Here is a 23,092-nt window from a genome sequence, read left to right as displayed (position 1 = left end):
ACAGATACAAAAAAATTGGAATAATCCCATGTATCTTATTGATCACCATGGCTTAAAACTAGAATTCAACATCAACACTAATTTCAGAAGGCCCACAAACACATGGAAATTAAACAATGTTCATCTGAATCAACAATGGGTCAAGGAAGAAATAAAGGGAAAAATTAAAGACTTCCTAAAATTTAATGAAAATGACCACACAACATATCCAAATTTACGGGACACAATGAAAGCAGTGTTAAGAGGAAAGTTCATAGCACTAAATGCCTACATAAAGAAGCTGGATACAACCGAATAGAAGACCCAGATATCAATCCACACATCTTTGAACACCTGATCTTTGATTAAGAAGCAAAAAATATCAAATGGAAAAAAGAAAGCATATTTAACAAGTAGTGCTGGCATAACTGGATATCAACATGTAGAAGAATGAAAATAGACCCATATCTATCACCATGCACAAAATTCAAGTCCAAATGGATCAAAGACTTCAACATAAAGCCAGCCACACTGAACCTTACAGAAGAGAAAGTGGGAAGTACACTTGAATGCATTAGCACAGGAGACCACTTCCTAAATACAACCCCAGTAGCACAGGCACTGATAGAAACAATTAATAAATGTGACTTCCCGAAACTGAAAAGCTTCTATAAAGCAAAGGACACGGTCAACAAGACAAAATAGCAGCCTAAAGATGGGAAAAGATCTTTACTAACCCCACATCAGACAGAGGTTTGATCTCCAAAATATACAAAGAATTCAAGAAATTAGTCATCAAAAGAACAAATAATCCAATAAAAATAAATGGAGTACAGACCTAATCAGAGAACTCTCAACAGAGGAATCTAAAATGGCTAAAAGACACTTAAGGAAATGCTCAACATCCTTAGTCATCAGAGAAATGCAAATCAAAACAACTCTGAGATTCCATCTTACACCTGGAAGAATGGCCAAGGTCAAAAACAGTGATGACAACTTATGCTGGAGAGGTTGTGGGGGTAAAGGGAACACTCCTGCATTGCTGGTGGAAGTGCAAGCTGGTATAGCCCATTTGGATGTCATTGTGGTGATTTCTCAGAAAATTAGGAAACAACCTTCTTCAAGACCCAGCAATACCACTTTTGGGTATATATCCAAAGGATGCTCAATCACTCCACAAGGACATGCGCTCAACGATGTTCAAAGCAGCATTGTTCAATAAATAGCTCAATAAGATAAAATAAAATGTTAAATGGACAATAGCAAGGCAGGATTTTTGGTGCAGTGAGAATGCTGGGAAGGGAAAGGAAGGAGTTGGGAGGAAATGCCAAGGATACAGAGGAAAGCAGCAAGGGCAGTACAGAGTAAAGATAATAAGTCACAAGGCACACAGTAAATGAATAGAAATGGCTTAATTTAAGTTATAAGAGCTGGTTAGTAGCAAGCCTAAGCTATTGACGAAGCTTTTATAATTAATAAAGGTCTCTGTGTGGTTATTTGGGAGCAGGCAGGTGGAACAGAAAAATCCACCTAACAGAGAAAGGACTGAGCAGTGTGGAATACTCCAAATTAGAGGACAAGGTGAAGAAGAGCCCAGGGACATCACAGGGAGAAACCCAGAGAAAGTCCAAGTGCCTTTAGCTCCCTTGTAAGAAAAGAGTTCTGTTATAGTGTTCTTAACTCCCAATTAGCCATATCAGGGCTTCCTCAAAGGAAAGAAGCCTTGCTTAATGACTAACTTAAACTTTAGAAGCAGACAGTCCCGTGTTTGCACCTCTGTTCTTACCCCCATGACCCAAGATCCAAGTTTCTGTTTCCTCATCACAAATTGGACCCTCAGCTTACTAACTATACTGGTGGCAAATGAAATCCACAGGACCCCTCCCCCCAGTAAATATGAGCATTGCTTTGCTCAGCTACAGACAAGAACTTCTCTAAGGAGATGTCTCTGAAAGTCTCACAGGAATCCTATAGGAGACCCGCAGGTTGCCTATGTGTCTCAGAACATAATTAGATGAGACGCACATAGAAAGTTTTCTAGGAGGGTGGACAGGCTTCCTGCAGTTGGATGTTTCCGGTGAGGGTACCTTGGCCATCACTCTTGGCTAGAGATCTGCTGAATTATAAGTAACCAAATAACTTCCAGGCAGTTAGTTGCACAGTAAAGAAAAATAATTGGACTCCCCTAAGCTCTCTCCCCTGAGGATTTTCCCCTTGACTGAATACATGCTATAGTTTTAAGTACCTAAACACTGAAACCAGATGGCTCTCTCAGCAGTCATAAGAACATACAGTGCACCATCTCTGGGGTGGTTTCCCAGCTCCACTCCCCACAGTGACCATTTTATGCCAACCTGCAGGCCAAGATCACAAGAAGATAGTGCCAAGACCCTTACTTGACTCACAGAGCTCTGTGATGAACGCTGCCATGCCTCTGGACCTGGGGACTATGGGTATAAGAAGGGGCTCAGAAACCACAGTCTCAGGCTAAGCAGAGTGCCCTTGGAGGGTCTTACACCTCAGTGCTGGCTCTGGTGAAATGAGGTCCACTGTTCCTAACTGGGCTGAGTGGCGATGGCTCCCTGGAGCTCACACAGCCGGGGCTGGGACTGGGAGGAACCATTCAGGACAGGCTGTGTGAAGAAGCATCTGCAAGCTAGGACAATGGTTCACTCCTTCTGGGATATGCAGGAGTGTTGCTGGCAGGATGGATCCTACCTGAGGTAATGGGGAGGCAGTTGGCAGGTCTTGAATCAAGGGGCAGCATGTCTGGGAATGAGTGAACGCAGAAACAATTCCTTCCTAATGGAGGTGGCACTGTTCAGTGTGTGGATGACAACAGAGCCCTCTGTGGCACCTAAGGCTGTTCCCCCAGCAAGTTGAATGAACACACTCCTTCGAAGGCTACCGTGCCTTGCTAAACTCTGAGCTCTGAAGAGAATTGTGGGTTCATAGTAACTCTCTTCAATGCTGTCTTCTATTACGTGCCTGTTGGCGTGCAAAATCCAAAAGGCATCTAAAGCATTTGCTGCTTTAACAGACACCGCTGCAGGGGGTCAAATGGTCACTCCACGCTGTCTCTAACCAGTACATTTCCTTCTGAGCGCTATGGTCCCCACAGTCAAAGCAGCCCTCGGTCTCCAGTGACATTGGGAAAATTTGCAGCTCCTCAGGCAAACTCTGCTTCTCTGGCACCCGGCCAGTATGGTGCTACTCTCTAGGACAGCTATTATCAGTCTCAGCTCTGTTAAAGGTAATCACAGTTTCTCACAAGTAATTAATATGGAACACATTATCTGTATGTGGATAATGTGTACACACGTGTACACATTACATGTACACGTGTATACACACACACTCACTCACATATGCTCCATAGCTGATTCCTTTGTGTGTGTGTGTTTTCTATCTTTCTGTGGCTTGTTTTTTTTTTTAATTTTTTCCATTCAAAAATTTACACTTCCTCCCCTCCTCCCATTCCTCTCCTGCTCCCCCACTAACCCTCCTCCCTCCCCCTCCCTCCTAAGAGAGGGCAGGGAACCCTGCCCTGTGGGAAGTCCAAGGCCCTCCCCCCCCCATATCCAGGCCTAGGAAGCTTTGCATCCAAATAGACTAGGGTCCCAAAAAGCCAGTACATGCACTAGAAACAAGTCCCAATGCCTTTATCAATGGCTTCTCAGTCAGCCCCCATTGTCAGTCACATTCAGACAGTTCGGTTTAATGGGAGCTCACTAAATCCAGCTGAACCAGGGCTGAATGAGCATGCGATCCACAGCTGATTCCTAACCCTACTTCTTCCACCTCCCTAGGCATTTCACCCACCTTAGCTATTCTCTGAGTGTCAGCATACTCTAAATCAATATGTAGAATTTTCTACACAGCATATCTCCACTTGGAGCTTCCTTTATTTGTTATGCCCGGTACTCAAGGTTTTGAAAGGCAGGTAACTTTGATTCTATAGTTTTGCTAAATCAAAACAAAACCAAACCACCAACAAACTGCTGTGCTTTAGAAGAAACAGCATTTGGGAAGATATTCAATGTATGTCAACCGTTAGCAATTTACATTGACAACGTTCTCAAAAGGCAGCCATCCAGATGAAAAGGACACGTAGAGTTGCAGAATCTGGTATGTGAAATCATTCATGAGAATCACTCTCTAATTTTTGCCCAGATAATTTGTTTTGGGTTTTGATCTAGTAGGTTTGAGGTACAGAAGAACATTCAAGAATTAGAATCTTTCCAGAGGTTTTACCAATCCCGCATGATCTGGCTTAATTTCAAATTGGAAGCAGTCACAGACATGGAAAGCCCACTTGTTCTTTCCTGTTTAAAGTTTCTTTTTAAGGTTAGCACGCAAACTAAGGCGTTCCATTGCTGCGTCTTCATAGCTGCATCTCATTGCTTGTTCTCAGTCATTACCCCCCCCCACTACCCCTCCCCCAGGTGTTCTCCTCTACAGTTTGTTCCCTTCTGCTTTCTCAGCACAAGTATTCCATTGCCCTCTCTGTGGCCACGTCTCTGGAGATCTCGTACACATTTTTCACGATCTAGCCTCTACTTTTGTGACTTACACAAACATACATATACAGAGTCTTAAATCTAGGTTCCACACGTAGGAGAAAAAAAAAATGTTTTTCTGAGCCTAGCTTATTCTGCTTAACGTAATGATTTCTTGTTTCATTAATTTTCCTGCAAATGTCGTAACTCCCTTTTTCTTTACGCCTAAATAAAATTCCACCGCACGTCTGTGTTACATTTTCTTCACTTATTCTTCTGTTAGTGAACAGCTAGGCTGACTCTATTTCTCAGCTATGTTCAATAGTGCCGCAACAAGCCAGTTCACTGCCTTCTGCCTCTGCAGACCAAGCTGTAGGACTCTCAGTTCTTCTCCAGCACCATGTCTGCCTGCATGTCAGCATGCTTTTCGCCAGGATGATAATGGACTAAATCTCTGAACTGTAAGCCAAATCCAGCTACATGTTCTCCTTTAGGAGAGTTGCCATGGGCATCATGTCTCTTCACAGCAATAGAAGCCCTAACTAGGCAGAAGGATAGAGAAGCTACTGGACTTCTGTTGTTTGTTTAAATTTGATTTTTATATCATACTTCTTTGGTCAAAGTGCTTATTAGTTCAAAGCATTTTTCTGAGAGTCTTTGGAGTATTTTAAGCATAGTATCGATCTCATCATCTGTAAGTACAATAATTTGACTTCTTCATTTCCCATGTGTACCCCTCTATTCCTACTTCTTATCTGACGGCTCTAGATAAGACTCTGAATGCTAAATTGAATGAGTGGAGAGAGTGGCATCCTTGTCTCGGTTCAGATGTTAAACCAAATGCTCTCATTTCCTCATCATTTATTATATATAATGTTGGGCACCAGTTTGTTGTAATAGCCTTTATTATATTGGTGGATGTTCCTTTTACTCCTAGTTTCTTCACGGCTTTTATCATGAAGAAATGCTAATGTTTTTCAAGGGCTTTTTTTTTTTCTGGCATCAATTGAAATGGCCATGTAATTTCTACCCCTAATTTGTACCGCATGCATCGACTGTGCACATGTTAGACATCTCTAATCCCTGGAAATAAAGCCAACTTGGTCATGGTGCATGATCTTATTACGGTTTTGAATTTGGTTTGCAAGGCTTTCCTCGCCCCCGACTTTTATTTATCCTCGTCAGGGAGACTGGTTTATAGCTTTCTTTCTTGATTTTCTGGTGTGGTATAGGGGAGCTGGCTGTGTAGAAAGGGTACCATCATGCCTTCCCCTTTCTGTTTTATGGTGGCTGTTTGAGGTCAAAAAGCCCATCTTCTTGTTTCAGCTCTTCAGTGTGTGGAACTTAGACCAAGACTCTTGGGTACTGCTGAAGCAGATATTGAGGACAGATGAGGACAGATGTTATATAGGTAAGTACTCAGGAAGGGATAACATAAGAAGTACTTCTTTAACATGTAAGAATATGTGCATACGTACTTAGCCATCTATATATGAGACAAACGTAAGCAACAAACTATCAACCTCGAACTTCCAGAAAAGTATCACAAAAACCCACTGCCATAACCATTTCTTTTTGCCACTGTCATATCTCCAGCAAGATGTAGATTAATTATGCTATTGCAAGTAAAATGTGCTCCTAAATTGGCATTTTCTTCCCTCCCGTTTCTAGAAATACGTAAACATTCTATTCATCATCAAAAGCTCAAATCCTAATATAGATATCCCTTATTACAAACGAGAGGTTATGCCTTTTGCTTTCCCGTCATCAAGTTATTTATCATAGGTCACAGAAATAAGTGATTTTGAAGACACAGGGCCCAAGTTATTCCTATCACTTTAAAGAAAGATCGCACGATACCTTTTTTTTGTTGTTTGTTTGTAAATTGGAATAGTCTGTTTCTGTAATATTTTAAACTAGAAATACATCAAGGCCAAATGCCTGTGTTTATCCGACCTCCGATGACCGCTGGAACGCATATAACACTGGCACATCACCCCGGTAAGTAGCCTCACGTGTGACTAGTATTATTTTCTCTACGTCACAGGACAGTCGATGGGACGTCAAGGTCACGCCGTCCTCATGCAGTACCCCTAGGGCTTCCTTGGCACTCTACGTGGGAGCCCCGCTAGTTCCTGGCAGTGAACTAAGGAGTGCCCGTATGACCATGGAGCTACAAGGATCCTCAGAGGTTTCCTAATCCAGGAACAAGTACGTATGTAGCACGCCTATTACTATGTCCAGCTCTTGAGTCCTTAGAGGACATCAATAATTCGTTTCAGAACTTTCACTTTCAATTCTTTCTCAACAAACACTGCGCCAGGTCAGACAAGCCTACTACCTATAAACAAATTAACATGTGAATGAAACCATTTTTTTTTTCTCCTTTAGATAATATAAACCCTTTTCGACATGAAACAAAGGCCCCCCCCCAACATAACACTAGCTATATATTTTTTTTCTTCATGTGGATTTTTAAGAGTCAGTTGCAGTCTTTTATAATCTCATTCTGTATCTGAGTACCTGTAGGTATTATAAGAGCATCCCAAGGGGTGTGGAATCTAGTTTGAAGAAAGAAAACTGAGTATGCCTGGTGTATATGCAGACTAATTAAGCGTTAAACTGAGCTGCTTACACAGATCAGAGAGGACTGGAGCAAGATGATAAGAATCAATGGAGGACATGAAATTTGGTGTAAACAAACAAGGGCCATGCTTCTGGGTCCCAATACCCTGGGCCATAAATTGCTCAGCAATTCAACAAATCTACAAAACCTATAACTCAGTGAGACAGTGCTGTGGGCAGAGTCCTCCATCGGGGGCTTGTGGTTAGTGGGGAGGCAGAGAAATCCGAAGACAGAGTTACAAACGCGCAGCGTGTATGGGCTTTGTATATCAGAGAGCACAGTGGACAGTAGCAGAATCTGTAGGGGCCAAACAAGCAGGGTTTGAACCACAGCTCTGCTCTAGATCCGTGCATGACCGTGGGCAAGTTTCCTGTCAGTGCCTCAGTTTCCTGGAAGTGTGCTTGCTGGAACGATAAGAAAGGTTGAAGTACACACACAGCCCTTCTGATGTGACACCAAGTCCTAGATCTTATCAAAGGCAAAACAGGAAGGGAGGCTGCTTTGTAGCTCTCAGAAGGAGATGCAGTACTCTAGATGTGGGGAGCTGTCTGCTGAAGAATGGGGCTGCGGGATGGATGTAGACCACAGGGAGGTTTGGGATGCCACGCTAGAGAGATGGCCTATCTACCCTAGGGGAGAGAATCTGATCTGCTTCTAAGCAAGGTCTCTTGGGCAGCATTCTCAGCTCTTCCCTTAGTAGAGGCCTCCAAATGGACAGGCCAGGCCTTAGTCTCCAGAACCTATGAACAGCATCCTCTACAGTATGATGCCAGTTAGCTAAGGATCTGGGGAGAAGCGAGACTCAGGCTCTGGCAACCAGAAAAGGCAGATCAAACATACAACCCTGCGCCTTGCTCAGGGCAAGCCCTCACCAGGTCCCTCTACCCTGTGGGCAAACATCCAGTTCTCCTGGGCCTTGTTCTACTCTGAATAATTCATACACAGTCACTCTTCATAACCCCCTCTCTTTCCCCATCCCTCTCTACTCTCCCTCTCCTTTTCCCTCCGTTCCTTTCTCCTCCCCTCTCTCCTCTACCTTTCTCTTCTCCCTCTCCCTTTCCCTCCGTCTCTTCCTCTTCCCCTCTTTCATCTCCACCTTCAAGATTGCTTCCTTTTGAGCAGCCTCAAAAACCAAAATGAAACAAAACAAAACGAGCAAAGGTTCTCTGGCCGCAACACTTAATCACCACTTTCTCCTAACCCCTTCACACTCCAGTGCCTCCAAAGAAAGTCTCCCAGGGTTACCTGGCCTCCTCCCCTCACAGCGCACTACTGAGTATTCTCCCCGGCACGGTTTACTTCTTAACTCCGCTGGTTTCTGGCCAGCAGCTCCTGTCTGCACGCCTCAGCTCTGGGTCTTTTCACCTCCCTGTTCAAATGGGTTCATTTGTCCCAGAGCTTTTAGCCTCTTCCTGAGTCTAATATGGTCTACCTAACACTTACAACCTGTGTGGAGGCTCAAGACTCCCTGTTTGCTGCCTAGTTTCACCCAAAGTAACCTTTGGGTGATTTTTAACTGTATTTTCCCTCCCTAGCTATATCTCAAAAAAAAATCAGACCTTAAATAAAAGTTCGAGTGCACACGCATACACACGCACAGTCTCCTATAGCTCAGCAGCTCAGTACAGCCTCAAACTCATTACCTAGCTGAGGCTGACCTTGAACTCCTGATCTTTGAGTCTACCTCCTGATCCCTGATAACAGGCTTGTGCCACCTTGTCTGGAGGTTCTTCACCTCAGTTTGTCCACACTCATCCCTTTTCTGGACTTCCTGATCCTGATAAAGACAGTTATTCTCACTCTGACTAAATTCCACCAGGCCCTAGTGCATTAATTTGATGGCCTCATTACCTTGCACTTCCACTGCCTGGATGAAATCTTTTCTCTCCTTGCTTGGACATGAGCCTGGCCTGCCCTGTTGCCCAGTTCCTTTGTCACCACCATCTCAACCTTCCAGTCCACCCAAACCCCAACCTTTCCCTGCTATGTATCCAAGGAGCCAGGATGCCCCCACATATCCGTGCAACTTGTTTCCTGGCTGGTCTCCTCACACACTCACAGAGATCTAAATGCCTCTGCCTCTTAAGCGCTGGGATTCAAGGCACGTGCCCCCACACCAGGCAGATACACTCTTAAATCCTGCTGTACCAATGCCAGTGGGATGAAGAGCTGGCTCTGGAATCATCAATAGAAGAATGAAAAGCAAAGCCTAGGTCCAAATGAACACTGTCAGGCAGACCCAGAGCCAGTCCAGGGCAGAAGACACAAGACTGAAGAGGGCGTTACTCAGAACTTGGAGTGATTAGCTCAGAGTTTTACAATAGAGATGACTGCTTCCTTGGAGATCATAGGGACGGCTTTACAATGAACAAGTTTGACAGCTCCCTGGTGCAAGCAGTATCTGTGGCCTTTTGTGAAAGCCCCCAAGTGGAGCACTGCAGATTTCTCCACTCAAAGCCTGGAGGGTGGGGGGGATGATGATACTGCCCATGGTGAGTGTGATGGGGAACCCTCGAGCATCTCTCCCCGTACTACAAGCTTCCCTAGCCTTGGTGGCCAAATTCTCACACACAGGAATCCTGCTTGGACATTCTTCCTGCTGACTTTCTGCCTGTTAAGCAAGTTGAGAATTAGTCCGCAGGGTAAAAAACAAAGTCATTAACTTTTTCTATTGCCTCTTTTTAAAGTGACTAATGCTAGGGAGCTCGGCATTGCTTCGATAGAGTGTGCCATCAAATGACATTACAACCACTACTATGGACATTAGGCAGAACAGAGGCTCAATTTCAAAACAATGTATTAATTTTCTCCTATTTAAGTTCAGACTTTGTTCAATGTAGCATTTATTGAATGTCCATTGTATGGCATCCACAAACTGGGTGATTCCACAGTATCTTAATCAACTCTGGTCACACATGTTCCCGTTTTTTAAGATGAGAAAACTGAGGATCCCAGAGACTGAGCAATGAATCTAGATAGCAGCAGGCAGAATCCGGGGCTCTAGCAGGGCTCCTGACTGTAGGCAACTATGCTTATTCTGCTGTACTTTGGGAACACGGAACCCAAATAAAATGATCATCTCAGATGAAAATACTATTTTCAGGATCTTGTAGGGTTTCACAAAAATTATCAAAGACAGTCACCTACTTGATACCAACTTTGCAAATAAGGGCTTGTCAAGCATTTATCTCAAAGACTCTCCTTGGCCATTAAAAACCAAGCTAACATCACAGTAATGAAAGTGATCTTTAACTGTGTTTTCCCTCCCTAGCTATATCTCAGAAAATCAGACTTTAAATAGGAGTTCGAGTGCACACGCATACACACGCACAGTCTCCTATAGCTCCGTAGCTCAGTGCAGACTCAAACTCACTAGGTAGCTGAGGCTGATCTTGAACTCCTGATCTTCCTATCTACCTCCTGATCCCTGATAACAGGCTTGTGCCACCTTGTCTGGCAAAAAGAAAACTTTGCCCTTAGTTTCACTAACCAAAACAGTTTACATAGTAATAGCTGCTGGCTTATTTGGATGGATGTGTTCAGCAGATTTCACAAAGGAACGAACGGCATTTAACATTTCCTCCTTTTTAAAGGTCTACCTGCCCCAAAACTCCCCAAAACAGGCTTCCTGAGAGTGCTGGTAATTTTGCTGGATCAATTAAGGCATCTATTAAAACAAAAACAAACTTGGCTATCACAATCTGGAAAGGGCTCATAGAGTCTCAGGACAAGTGGCTGGGATTTCACTGTTTACTAAACTGGCAAGCCAGTGTAGACTGAACCAAGGAGGTTTGAGTTTTCACTCTTACCAAGGGGCTCTGAGTGGTAAAGAGGAGGACCCCCAGCAAGGGCCTGCTTGGGCACCCCGATGGGATTCTAATACCAGATGGCAACATGCCTGAGTCTGTCCTCACTTCTCAGAAAGAGCAACTGATTGGGAAGACCTCAGCTGGGCACTTGCAATTTTAAACGCTGGATTTATGGCTAAAACAAAATACCTGACCCAAGTTCCTCGTGTGGCTCACCCACACTCAAACTGGGAAAAGGGGTCCACCTGAGACCACAGGCCATGCCTGTGAAATTGGAGGGAACCCTTTTTTTGGCCGGAGGATGTTGCTTATGCTGCTGGTTCAAAGGCCAGCGAGTAATGGCTGGGCTTCCTTTCTAGAGTGGCCTCTGTTGAGCTGGTATGTGGACTGCAGGGTACCAACGCTCATGCCAACTGCTGGGCTGGAAACATCTGGTGACCAAGTGGAATCTCTGGAGTGCCCAGGGTTACAGACGCACACCCAGAACTGGAAAGGAGACACAAGCTTTAGTCACCTCCGAGGCTTTCTTTCAAAATGAATTTAAAAATAAATTCTGTACTCATCATTGGGAAAACAAACAAGGCATGTCCTCAAATCCATCCACTTTCTCGGTAAGGCCTGTTATTTAATTGTGGTGACGCGAGATAAGCCTTCCTCCCAAACGCCCCAAACCACTTGGCACCGGGGAAAGTGAACACTAATGGTTCTACTCACCCCCCTTTCCTCCCACAAACTCCTCTGGTAAGGCGATTTCAGGATGTTATTTATTTACTAGCCCGACTTGCTTTTGCATAAGGTTCCAGAGGAGCCCACATGGTCCCAAAGAGTCCATTAACTTCCAAAGGCATTTTATTTCTGGCGGGGAAGACCTTGGAGAGCAGGCAACACCAAGTATTCTCAGCCTCAAGAGCAGTGTACGACACCCAGGGAGAAGACCCTTTGGCGGCCCCAATCCTTTTCCAGCAGAGGCAGCTGCAATTTCCAGACAGAGGGTGGAGGCTGCCTGGGAATCCACTTTCTCTCTAGGTGCACCTGCCGGCACCTGCTGGGCGGCCCCACCTGGGATTTAAAGACCCACAGGGCTCCCACCCTAAACTACATTTATGGAGCTCAAGTTAGATAGACAACCTAGTCAGAAAATGAGATTCTAAACATGAGTAACTCAAACCTCTGAGCAATGGCTCAGACATATGTCAGGCGTGGGTCACTTAAATACACGCGAGTGTGAACACGGATGAAGAGGCTTATATTATTTTTAATAGAAAAACGTGGTGAGCAGGTAGCCCAAGAGGAAGAAGGGGGCTGAGATCTCTTAGCGCTGGTTTCCTGTGGTCTCCCTGGAGCCACAACTGCTAGATGGGAATTCAGGCATGAATCCGATTGAAGGGGAATCCTGTCAGGGGGCACCTACCCCCTGCCAGGGGTTTCAACATTCCCGGGGTCTCCACCATCCCGCAGGCCCAGATGTCTATTCAAATCCGACGGAGAACTGTAATTTATACAGTCTCCGTCGGGCACGAAGGTGGTGGTGGTGGTGGTGGTGGTGTTGGTGGTGGTGGTGGTGGTGATGGTGGTGGTGGTGGTGATGGTGGTGGTGGTGGTGATGTGGTGGTGGTGGTGTGTGCCTGTGTGGAAACAGTTAAGGATGAAGATCAAATTAAACCCTGCTTGTTTTCAAATGACCCCATCCACCTTCCAAGCCCCTTTGATCATTTTGGAGAAAGCAGGGGTAGCAGTTCGCGGAGCGCCCGAATGGGGCTTCCCTATGAGCATTGTCTTCTCCCCCACCCCCAGTGTGAAAGCAAAGCCCTCGGGTTGTCCCCCAAGCTTGGGGGCCCAGGAGGGGAGGACGTGGGCAGCACGCGCTATGCCAAGCCCACCCAACCCCTCACGCGGCCTGTCCCCGGGCGCGCGCCTCGCCCCCCGCGCGGCTCACCTAGCACCACGGCGGCCACGGTGGAGAGCAGCAGCCAGTGATTCCGCAGGAAGCGGCGCCAGTCGCACCCAGAGCTCGTGGGCTTCCCCATGGTGGGCACTAGCGCTAGCGGGGACTCGGAGAGCGTGGCGAATGCAGGATGCGGGAGGCTAGGCGCCGCGGGGACCCAGCGCACGGGCTGCTGTCAGTGCTGCCACAGCCGCTGGGGACCGAGCACCGTGGTTTTGCGTGGCGGGCGCGCCCGGCTCCTCCCGCCGCCGCTCTCTGCAGCGCCGCGGCCAACCAGCGAGGCCGAGGGCGGAGCGTCCCGGTGCGGGGGCGCGCGTGGGGCAATCCGGTCCCCCTCTGTTCCGTGTTGAAGGCTTCCCACCAGCGAAGCGTCTGACCCACTGCTATTCCACACCAGCCTCCTTGGGGACACTCAGCCCTGGCCCGGTGCGAAGGGATTCAGTATGCGGACGCGTTTCTGCCTTGGTCCGTCCATAGGGGAGTCTCAAGGAGAAGGGGCACGGTGTGACTTTAGAGGAGGTTTGGAGAATTTTCCCATCGGATCTTTGATATTCCTCGCGGCTCAAACAGGATCCACCAGGACCCAGGCTTGGTCCTACACCTCGCTTGAGGTGGTGATCAACTTAACAATTGCACTCCTAGGTGCCTTGCACAATTTAGCAACTGCACCCCTAGGACTCTCTCTGTGGTCATCACTTGGTAATTAGGGCTGAGAACCAGGCCTGACTGGTGTGGGAAGGTGGGCGGGCTCATCCCAACCCCAAGGCCAAATACCTTACTGGCTGTAGTTGGAGAATCTGGGTTAGTGTGAATTTCTCTTTGTTTCCACTGGCATTTAAGCATACTCTTTTTTTTTTTTTTTGTTCTAAGCATAACACTACCGTAACTAAGTGAGCCCTCTACCTTTTGGCATTATGGAGTTTACTCTCTAACTGGGTGTCAGGGGAATCCCCTTGTCTAGATTACTTGATCACTAGAACCCCACAGATAGAGACATCCTTTGGTTTAAAGTGATTTTTAAAAACCCTTCAAGATATAGTAGATTAGGCTTTATTAGCTGTGCACATTATAGTATGAAAGATCACCTTCTTTCCAGGGACTGAACTCTCCAAAAAGTCAGGAGAGAGGGAACCCAAGATCATTGGGTGGCCTGCCTGGAGCTGGAAATAAAAATGTCTGAAAAAGGCAAACTATCAAGAAAAAGAATCATTCTACAGAAAGAAAAAAAAAAGGACAAACTCAAATGTTCAACATGAGAAGAAAATCGAATTAAATGTATTATGGAACTTCATGCAGTCATATGCAGTCTACAGGAAGGAAGGTACTAATGGAGTCCCTTAGTACCAGAGGGTAAGAAAAAAAAGAGTTAAAAACTGTATGTGTAATTTGATCATATGTATACAAAAATAAATCTATAAAGCAGAGCCACGGGCTTAGAAAAGACTCAGTGAAATAAACCGGGATTCCCCAGTGGTGTATGACATTTTCGTGCCTCCTCTTCCCAGTGTCCTGTGAACTGGAGTGTCTACCATAGCTGTGTTCCACGGTGCTCTACTGTATTTATAGAGCTAACACACCCTGGAGATGGACCTTGTCTACCTCACAGCCTTTGCACTCTGTGGGGAGGAACTCACTTTCTTCAGTGCCCGCCCACACTGCTTACTACTGAGGTAGCTTGGACCTGTTGCTTAATGCTGATGTTTCAATTTACCTGTGACACGGGTGCTCAGATCACTCCTGGGGTTTGTGGGAGCTGTGAGACTCAAACAAGATGCTTGCCTTCCCTTCATCATGTTGGCGGGCAAACCTAGGCACAACCAAGTTAAAAACTGCAAAATTTTCTGTGTTGAGAGGAAGAGGAGGAACAAGGATTGAAGTGAGAAGCCTGCCTCCGTACCTGGTCATTGAACTACTTCCTCCGGGGGGGGGGGCACACACAGAGCTCTGATGAAGAGGTTGCTCTTGAGTCACTGGTTTGCTTGACTTAAGGTCCTTAAGGATACATCCTGTCCACTTGCAGGAGAGTCTGAATGAGCTGAACTCAAGCCAACAGCAAATCCATTTTATGGGAGTAGGGAGTGAACTTCTGAATTCACAGTCACTGTGGCTGGCATCTCATACTTTGGGATTTCTCAGCCTAAACCAAGAAATGGTGGGACCAAGCCCTATTCTAGAGAGAGAAGTTAGAGATCCCTAATTTGTGCTCACTATCTATCTTATCCTCACTAACCATCCATCCGTTTATCTGTCCATTCATCTGTCTGTCCGTTTGTCCGTCCATCCATCTATCTATCTACCTATCTATCTATCTATCTATCTATCTATCTATCTATCTATCTACCTACCTACCTATCTATCTATCTATCCATCCATCTATGCATCCATTTATCTATCCATCCATCCATCCATCCATCCATCCATCCATCTATGCATCCGTTTATCTATCTGTCTGTCCATCCGTTCACCCACCCACCTATCATCTATCTATCTATCTATCTATCTATCTATCTATCTATCTATCTATCTCATTACCATGTCTTCTTATCTTGTAGTCACGAATACAATAATGTCAGAAGGGGTGAGATTGGAAGGCCATTTCCCCTGTGTGTGTCACACCTGTTTCTGGAAGAGGACTTTTTTTTTTGTGTGTGTTAAGAGCCTGAAGCCAAGGAGAAAGAACCATTAGAGCTGTTTTTCTACAATAAATATGAACGTCTCCCTTTTATTCCTAAGTCTGTCAAATTCCTTTCTCCAGAGGAACCTTTGTCTGGTTTCATTCATTAACTTTCTCTAATGTGACAACACCTCCTCCTCCTTCTAAGAAACTGGTGTTCCTTATTGTTACTGTTTTTCCTTTTTTCTTTTAAATGTTGACTCAGGGAATAACTAGTTAACAATTAAAGAAAAGGGACTTTGACTTTGTCACACAACCTGGCCTTTTATATCAACAGAGATAGAAATGAAGAAGACACTCAGAAGCCAAAGGCCAACTCTCGCTGGCCAACTCTTTGGAAGTGACTTGATGGCTGCAGTTCCCCCATCACAAGGCAAATATGATTGCACAGAGTCCCACAGCAGTGAGGGAGGAGGAGGCCACAGGCACACAAGTGACCTTCAGCTTCTCAGGTAGCCTCCCTGACAGTAGGACCTGAGGTGTGTCAGATGCCCTTTGATGTGGGTCCTTCTTTATCTTCTAATCTTGGTCTGGACCCAAGTTATCTTGGAATTACAAGCCAAAGACATGGAATGTCCCAGTAATTCTCCAAATAGTAGTTTGCCAAGTTGATTTGGCTGAAAGGAACTTAGTTTCATTAGATGCCCTTGAAATCTGGACTTCAACAGAGCTCTTCCATGTTGGCTTTATTGCTTACTGGGGAAAACTGAAGAACAATTTTATTTTGTTTAGGAGATGAAAAACAAATTTTTAAATTTACTTAATACAAGCAAATTTGAGCAACTTACTTAACCTCCTTTATCTTCTTTTTACTTCTCTCAAGACTCCACATAAGGCAATATCTGTAAAGGACATTTTCCCATCTTCTTTCCCTTCCTTCCTTCCTTCCTTCCTTCCTTCCTTCCTTCCTTCCTTCCTTCTTTCCTTCCTTTCTCTCTCCCTTTCTATCTATCTACCTATCTATCTATCTATCATCTGTCTACCTATTATCTATTTATCATCTATCTACCTGTCTATCTATGATCTGTCTACCTATTATCTATTTATCATCTATCTATCTACCTATCTTTCTATTATCTATCTATCTATCCATCTATCTATCTACCAACCTATCCATCTATCTACTTATCTATCATCTATGAATCTGTTGTGGTTTGAAAAAAATGGTCCCCAAAGGGAGTGCCACTATTATGAGGTGTGGCCTTGTTGGAGTAAGTGTGGCCTTGTTAAAGGAGACTGGATGACACACCTTTAATCCAGACCTTGAGACTGGAGGGCGCACCTTTAATTTGTACAACACCGTCTGTTGGAAGTGTGTCACTGTGGGGGCAGGCTTTGAGGTCTTTTCTCAAGCTTCACTCAGTTGTGACAGTTGACTTCCTGTTGCCTGCAAGATATAGGACTGTAGGGTCATATATTATTCAGGCCCATATGTCTACATTGTATGGTGGCCAGACTTTCAGGTCAGTTCGCACCTGACCGCACAGAAGGTGGTCACCTGGCTTTCCAGACCTAAACAAAGGATCAGGATATGTCAGTATTGTTCTGCTGTCCTAAACAAAGCATAGGGATATGCTAATATCGTTCTGCTGTTTTTGTAATTATAGACATCGCCTGGGAAGAGGTGTTAATCCAGGCTACCTGACAGAGCAACCATAGTTGCGGACATGACTTTAGTCCTGCTACCTAGGAAACAGAATGCTAATGAATTTCCCCCTCCGTTTACATTTTGGTATAAAAACTAGCTGTTTGGAGAATAAACGTGGGAGAATTTTCAGGATGTGGACTCAGAATTTCATGAGGGATCACTGAGAACCCTGATAAAGCCATGGAAGTTGTGTCTTTGTTCCCATGCCTCCCCGCTGGTCCAGAGAAATAATTTATGGTCTGGGCTGGCACTGGACCATGACCTAGGACACTTTGCTATTTCTCCAGCACCATGCCTGCCTGTATGCCACTAAGCTCCCTGCCATGATGGACTGAACCTCTAAACTATAAGCGAGCCGCCACAATAAACTGTTTCCTTTAAAAGAGTTGCCGTGGTCATGGTGTCTCTTCACAGCGATAGCAACACTAAGATTCTATCTATCTATCTATCTATCTATCTATCTATCTATCTATCTATCTATCTATCTATCATCCACATCATCTACCATCTATCTACCTAGCCATCATCTTCTATTTATCATCCATCCAGTTAGCTAGATATCACCATCATCATTACCTATCATTCATCTATAACTACCGTCATCTATCCCCTATCTATTGATCTCTCTGTCTAAAACGAAAAAGTTTCAATTTTATTAGAAGTCAAAGAAATGCAAATTTAGCCCCAACTTGTTTATCTAATGGACAAAAGTCTGAGGATAAAATACATAGTTAGATTTTGTATAATTTTAATGTTTGTCATTTAGTATTTAGGAGAAGGTACAAAATACATCTTCACAGCCACAGGTTTCAGCCTTGCTACAGGGCAAGTCTGCCAGAGCCATGGAGAATGACAAAATGGATGTCAGACTCTAGATAAATCCATACATTACTTTCATTAGTCAATATTTTTTATCCTACTTAACTTTTTGAGGAAAGCTCTTACGTAGCATAAGCTGGCCTCAAACTCGCTAAAGACGACCTTGCACTCCTGATTCTTCTGTCTGCAGTTTCCAAGGGCTGGGGTTACAGGTGTGTGCTGCCACGTCGGGCTCCTTAATTTTTCAAGGTCTCTTTTACTGCAACCGTTCTTGGTTTCATCTACTTGTTAAAGAGACCAGGTTATCTGTTCCGCACAATTCCCCATATTCTGTACTGCTGCATGGTGACAGCCTGTTTGATTCTCGGTCCTCCGTGTGTTCCGCAGGTGGGTAAGTCAGAGGTCGGGGCAATCTGCAGTTTAACACGTGAACGCTGGGGTCAGCTGGCTCACCTGTGACACGGTCCCCCCATGACTTTCCTCAGTGTTTGAGCATCTTCGGTGATGATGGAGGCTATTCAATTTAATTCATCTTGATTTTATCATTCCCCTTCATGCATAGTGCCAAGGATTTTATATGTGCCCCCACTTTCTCGGTCTCTGTCTCCCTTTATCAGGTACTAGTACAACTGGCCTCAATTAGAGATCCCCAAACAGTCTCCCAGGTGAGTGCTGGGATCACAGTTCCTTTGCTACCTCACTTGGTTCTTGCCTTCACTCTGAATACATTTTCTGAAATCAACTATTTGGTGGTAGGCCTGAAGTAGATTTCCTACAGAAATGATGGGACCGTTTCGTTTTCTCAGGAACAAACGGGTGCACTAGCAACTTCGGATGGGGACTGCCGGGAGCTTTCTCAACGTACCATTGTGAATATGTGGACTTAACGTGTTACATGTAGACAACTGTGTTCTAGTCACATGCACAGACTGCCCCATGTTTAACCAATAGGAGCCCTCACATTTTATTTTCAGAGTCTCAGATGAGCATTTGTCTACAACTACACTCTTGGGGACAGGGTTCTTGGGGACCATGCTATCCATGTTTCCTGACTTTTTCAGGAGAAACAGGCCTTTTACCTCCCCATCCCCGGTGCTGGAACCACAGGTGGACATTGTCATGCCTACCTTTCTTATGTGGCAGCTGGAGGCTTGAACTGAGGTCCTGATACTTGTGCAACAGACACCTGACCCACTGAGACAGTGCCCCTTGCCCACAGTTTTTAGTTTTCTTAAGTCTTATTAGTTCTATTAACAAGCCCACTGACTGAAACTTGATGTCCTGGTGGTTCCTGTGGCTCCAAGACCTGGGCCTTGGGGGATACATAGTCAACGTGAGCAGTTAGGAGTCATTCCACACAAGTCTTCAGTGTAATTGTGCCCTTGGTCTGACACCCACTTAGGATTATGGTTTCCTATTTGCTTTTTAAATTTTAGCTATTCATTTCTAAAAGGTTAAACAAACACTTTAAGAAGACATTTATTTGTTTTTCTGTTTATCTTAGGGGCGCGTGCACGCCACAGAGTACTTGTGGGTCTCAGAGAGTCTGAGGGAGTCCTCTCCTTCCACCTTGTGGGACCAGGGATTGAGCTCAGGAGGTCAGGCCTGGAATTAAGGTAAAGGCTTAACCTTTAGCTGCTAAGCCATCTTCTCGGCCCTCAATAAGTTTTAAATGATGTTAAAAAAAAAAGAACAATAATAATAAAAACAATAACAAAAACCCTCCACATAACTCACCAAAACTCTGGAAGAACACAGCCAGAAAGGTTTTCTTCTTCTCACCCCCCCCCCCAGTCCTTCCCTCCCAGGGCAGGTAGCCATTAGTTTAGTTTGTGTGAGGCTTTGGTTGGGCCTGTCTTCTGTCTTAGAAAATACAGACAGGCCCTTCCATTGACACCCCCTCTGGTGATTCCACACAGGTGGCATTTTAGGAGCCCTGCCCTGGGCTTGCCTTTCTTCTTGAACAATGCAGCTTAGTGCCCGCTCACAGTGGAGAATTCTTCCTCATTCCTTCTTCTGCTTATCCCTGCTCAGTGCAGTCCTTGTTCTGGAGGTCTCTTCCTCGTTCCTTCCCATGCCTGTAGACTCCAACAGTGTGTGGCTGTCCCTGGGGTTTATTTAACACTCTCCCTGATGATGGACATTTGGCTTCCTCCCAGCATGTCTGTCTTACAAACATTGTCTTGAGGGGTAGCATTCAGCCCTCTGAGTGCTACTGTGGTACAAATGTTTGCCAGCAAGCTCTCTGGAGGGAAGAAAGAAAGGAAGGACGGAAGGAAGAAAGGAAAGGAGGGAGGGAAGGAGGGAGGGAGGGAGGGATAGAGGGAGGATAGAACAAAAATGGCCTTGATACATCCTCTCTGATAAATACCCCATTAATTGCTACCTCCCGGTTTGGACTTGAGTCAGCAGCATCAGGTCAGGGAATGTGGCATCAGGAAGAGATGTTCAATCTCAGGTTTTATCTAGTTGTTTTCTGGGAAAACAGGGCAAATGGAAATCATTCCAAGGGCATGCAACCTGTAGTCTTTATTAATATTGTTTAAATATAACTTATTTAATATATAAAATGTATTTACTATATATGTATATATATATACATGTATAGATATAGATATGTTGTTTTTTTTGAGGAAACTTTTCACTGTGAAGCCCTGGCTGTCCTGGAACTCGCTCTGTAGACCAGGCTGGCCTTGAACTGGAATGCAGAAATATGCCTATCTCTGCCTCCCAAGTACTGGGATTAAAGGTGTGGGCCACCACTGTCTGGCTTATAATTTTATTTTATTTAGTTGTGTGTGTGTGTGTTTATGTGTCTACATGGGAAGGCCAGAGGTCAGTGTGTTAGTCGCCACCCTCAGTTACCCTCCTCCTTGTTATTTTGAGACAGGGTCTCTCATGGACCCTGGAGCTCACCTATTCGGCTTGGTGGTCTGACCAACAAGCCCCCCAGGTCCTCCTATCTCTCCTTCCTCAGTATTGGGTCTACAAATGTACGCTATCATGCCCAGCTTACTTGGCTCTCATGGCTTGGCTTAAGTCAACATATCGTTTTATCTGTTTTAATAGCAGGACAGGAAGTTAAATTTTTTTGGCCTAGGTTAGCTAGCACTAACATCATTTGAATAGCTGTGAGTACACAGGTTCTATTTTTCTCTGAGGAAAAGAAGTTTAAAGACAAGCAGCCTGGGGTCTACATAGAAGCTTTCTGCCAACATCCCCAACTTTCTTTCTGCTCTACCACTGAGGTGAGCAGCCCTTGTGGCTGAAAGCGGATGACAGGATGCCAGACGTCATGTCCATAATTCAGAAAATAGAAATGGAGATGCAATGTCCAGACAAGTCTGCTGTCTTCCTGGGACCCTGTGCAGCGTTGTGCTTATAATTGGCTAGACACCAGCGATGTGGTCAGACCTAACTGTGAGAATGAATGGAGTCAACCACACACATCTCAAATAAAACCGGGGCTTTTATTTGTTCATCTTTACCTTACTAACTAAAAAATAGACAAGTATTAGGTGGGAAACAAGGAGACTGCATCTTTCTGCCTATATCTTTCAAGCTCACCCCCCCCCACACACCCCGCAAAGATGTATCTGGTCACATACAGTTCTCTGGCTCACGGCATTGATGCTTCAGGGATGGTCTTGCGTACAACATCACATAAAAGCTTCTTATGCCATTATATGATGTTCCATGTATGTGCTGGGCTTCCATGTTCTAATTCCTTTGTATTCGTGCACATTTATGAAACAGAGCACAAGACTTGTACTTTGCATGTCTTTCTTGCTTCTCTTATAGCTTACAAGGGAATTGTGACAAAACAGTCAGCTCAGTAACACAGCACTCTTACTGGGGAAAGAGAAAAACAAGGCACATGGAAGACTGAAAGCTGTGGGGTGCTCCACTGGTTACATCTCTCTCCTCTCTATCTCCCCATCATTTCTCTTATCTGTTTTTCTTTCCTCCAGTAAAATGTAAAAAGGAGGGGCTGGAGAGATGGCTCAGAGGTTAAGAGCATTGCCTTCTCTTCCAAAAGTCCTGAGTTCAATTCCCGGCAACCACATGGTGGCTCAACCATCTGTAATGGGGTCTGGTGCCCTCTTCTGGCCTGCAGGCATACAGACAGACAGAATATTGTATACATAATAAATTAAGTAAACATTTTTTATAAAAATGTAAACAGGAGACCGAGGAAGGTGGGATGGGAACCTCTCTCTTTGCTGAGTCAATGCTATGGGCACGTCACTTGATGTCTTTTGCAGTTACCAGTAGTATCTTGTGGGGGTTTGAACTTCCTGTTCTAGGCATGTGGCCGAATAACCCTATGGGTACATTCCCATTTTCCTACTCATTATTAACATATATTATTTTTTCTATGCTTGGTTTTGACTTCTTTCAATCGATAAATATATATGAGTAATTTATCTATGTTGTCCTCATGCGTCATGAGTTTCCATTGTATAAACAAGCTGCAATTTATGTCCCCTTATGCAGCAGACAAACCTTTGCATTGTTTCTGGTAGCTGCTAACTATTGTAATTGGGTCTGCCCAAGCGATCTTACACATACCATTGTTGTATATATGTGTTGGATATATATGGGACTGTGCTCCCCAACACCCAGAGCTCCCTGCTTCTACAGCTTCCTCAGTGCTTTATGAGCAGATGGTGTTGTGGGACACTTCTCGTAAACCCTTGCCTGAGAATGAAGGGCCTCGCTCACGTTCACTGAGTCGGGGATCTTTCTTGGCTGACAGCTGTGTGCTAAGGCTCCCTCTGACAATCACGTTCACACAGATAATGCCCCTACCTGCCTCAGGCAGGCCCTGTGCTGACTCACCTGTGGTGGTGGTGGGGAGGATGACATTGGCTGTGATGGCGCGGGCACATAATAAATCACCATGAATAGTGGTGGCTTCTGCCACTCCATTTCCAGGCTCTTTGGCAGAAAAGTTGATGCTTTGGGAGCATGATTATTCCTTTTGCCTCTGGCATCCCCACACCTCTAAATGGCTTCTCAAGAGAATTTTGGAAAGCAGAATAAGCCTTCCCAAGTACACACTGGAAGGCATCAGTCTGTTCCCACCAGGA

General features: G+C 45.0%; 1 protein-coding gene across 1 annotated transcript in view; it reads right to left on the bottom strand.

The window, feature by feature from the left end:
- The window catches only part of Slc1a1 (solute carrier family 1 member 1), a 64,893-nt gene extending 51,800 nt beyond the window's left edge, over positions 1-13,093 (bottom strand). Inside the window, exon 1 of the mRNA XM_050159033.1 lies at positions 12,850-13,093. Within this exon, the coding sequence (XP_050014990.1) occupies positions 12,850-12,940 (91 nt within the window). The 5' untranslated portion in view covers positions 12,941-13,093. The remainder of the gene's footprint in view (positions 1-12,849) is intronic.
- Positions 13,094-23,092: the final 9,999 nt, after the last annotated feature.

Source organism: Alexandromys fortis, unplaced genomic scaffold (assembly GCF_014885135.2).
Source record: "Alexandromys fortis isolate MF-2015 unplaced genomic scaffold, M_Fortis_MF-2015_v1.1 scaffold_10, whole genome shotgun sequence".
Taxonomy (NCBI): domain Eukaryota; kingdom Metazoa; phylum Chordata; class Mammalia; order Rodentia; family Cricetidae; genus Alexandromys; species Alexandromys fortis.
Note: the sequence above shows the minus strand (reverse complement) of the source record. Positions and strands in the feature narration are given on the sequence as shown.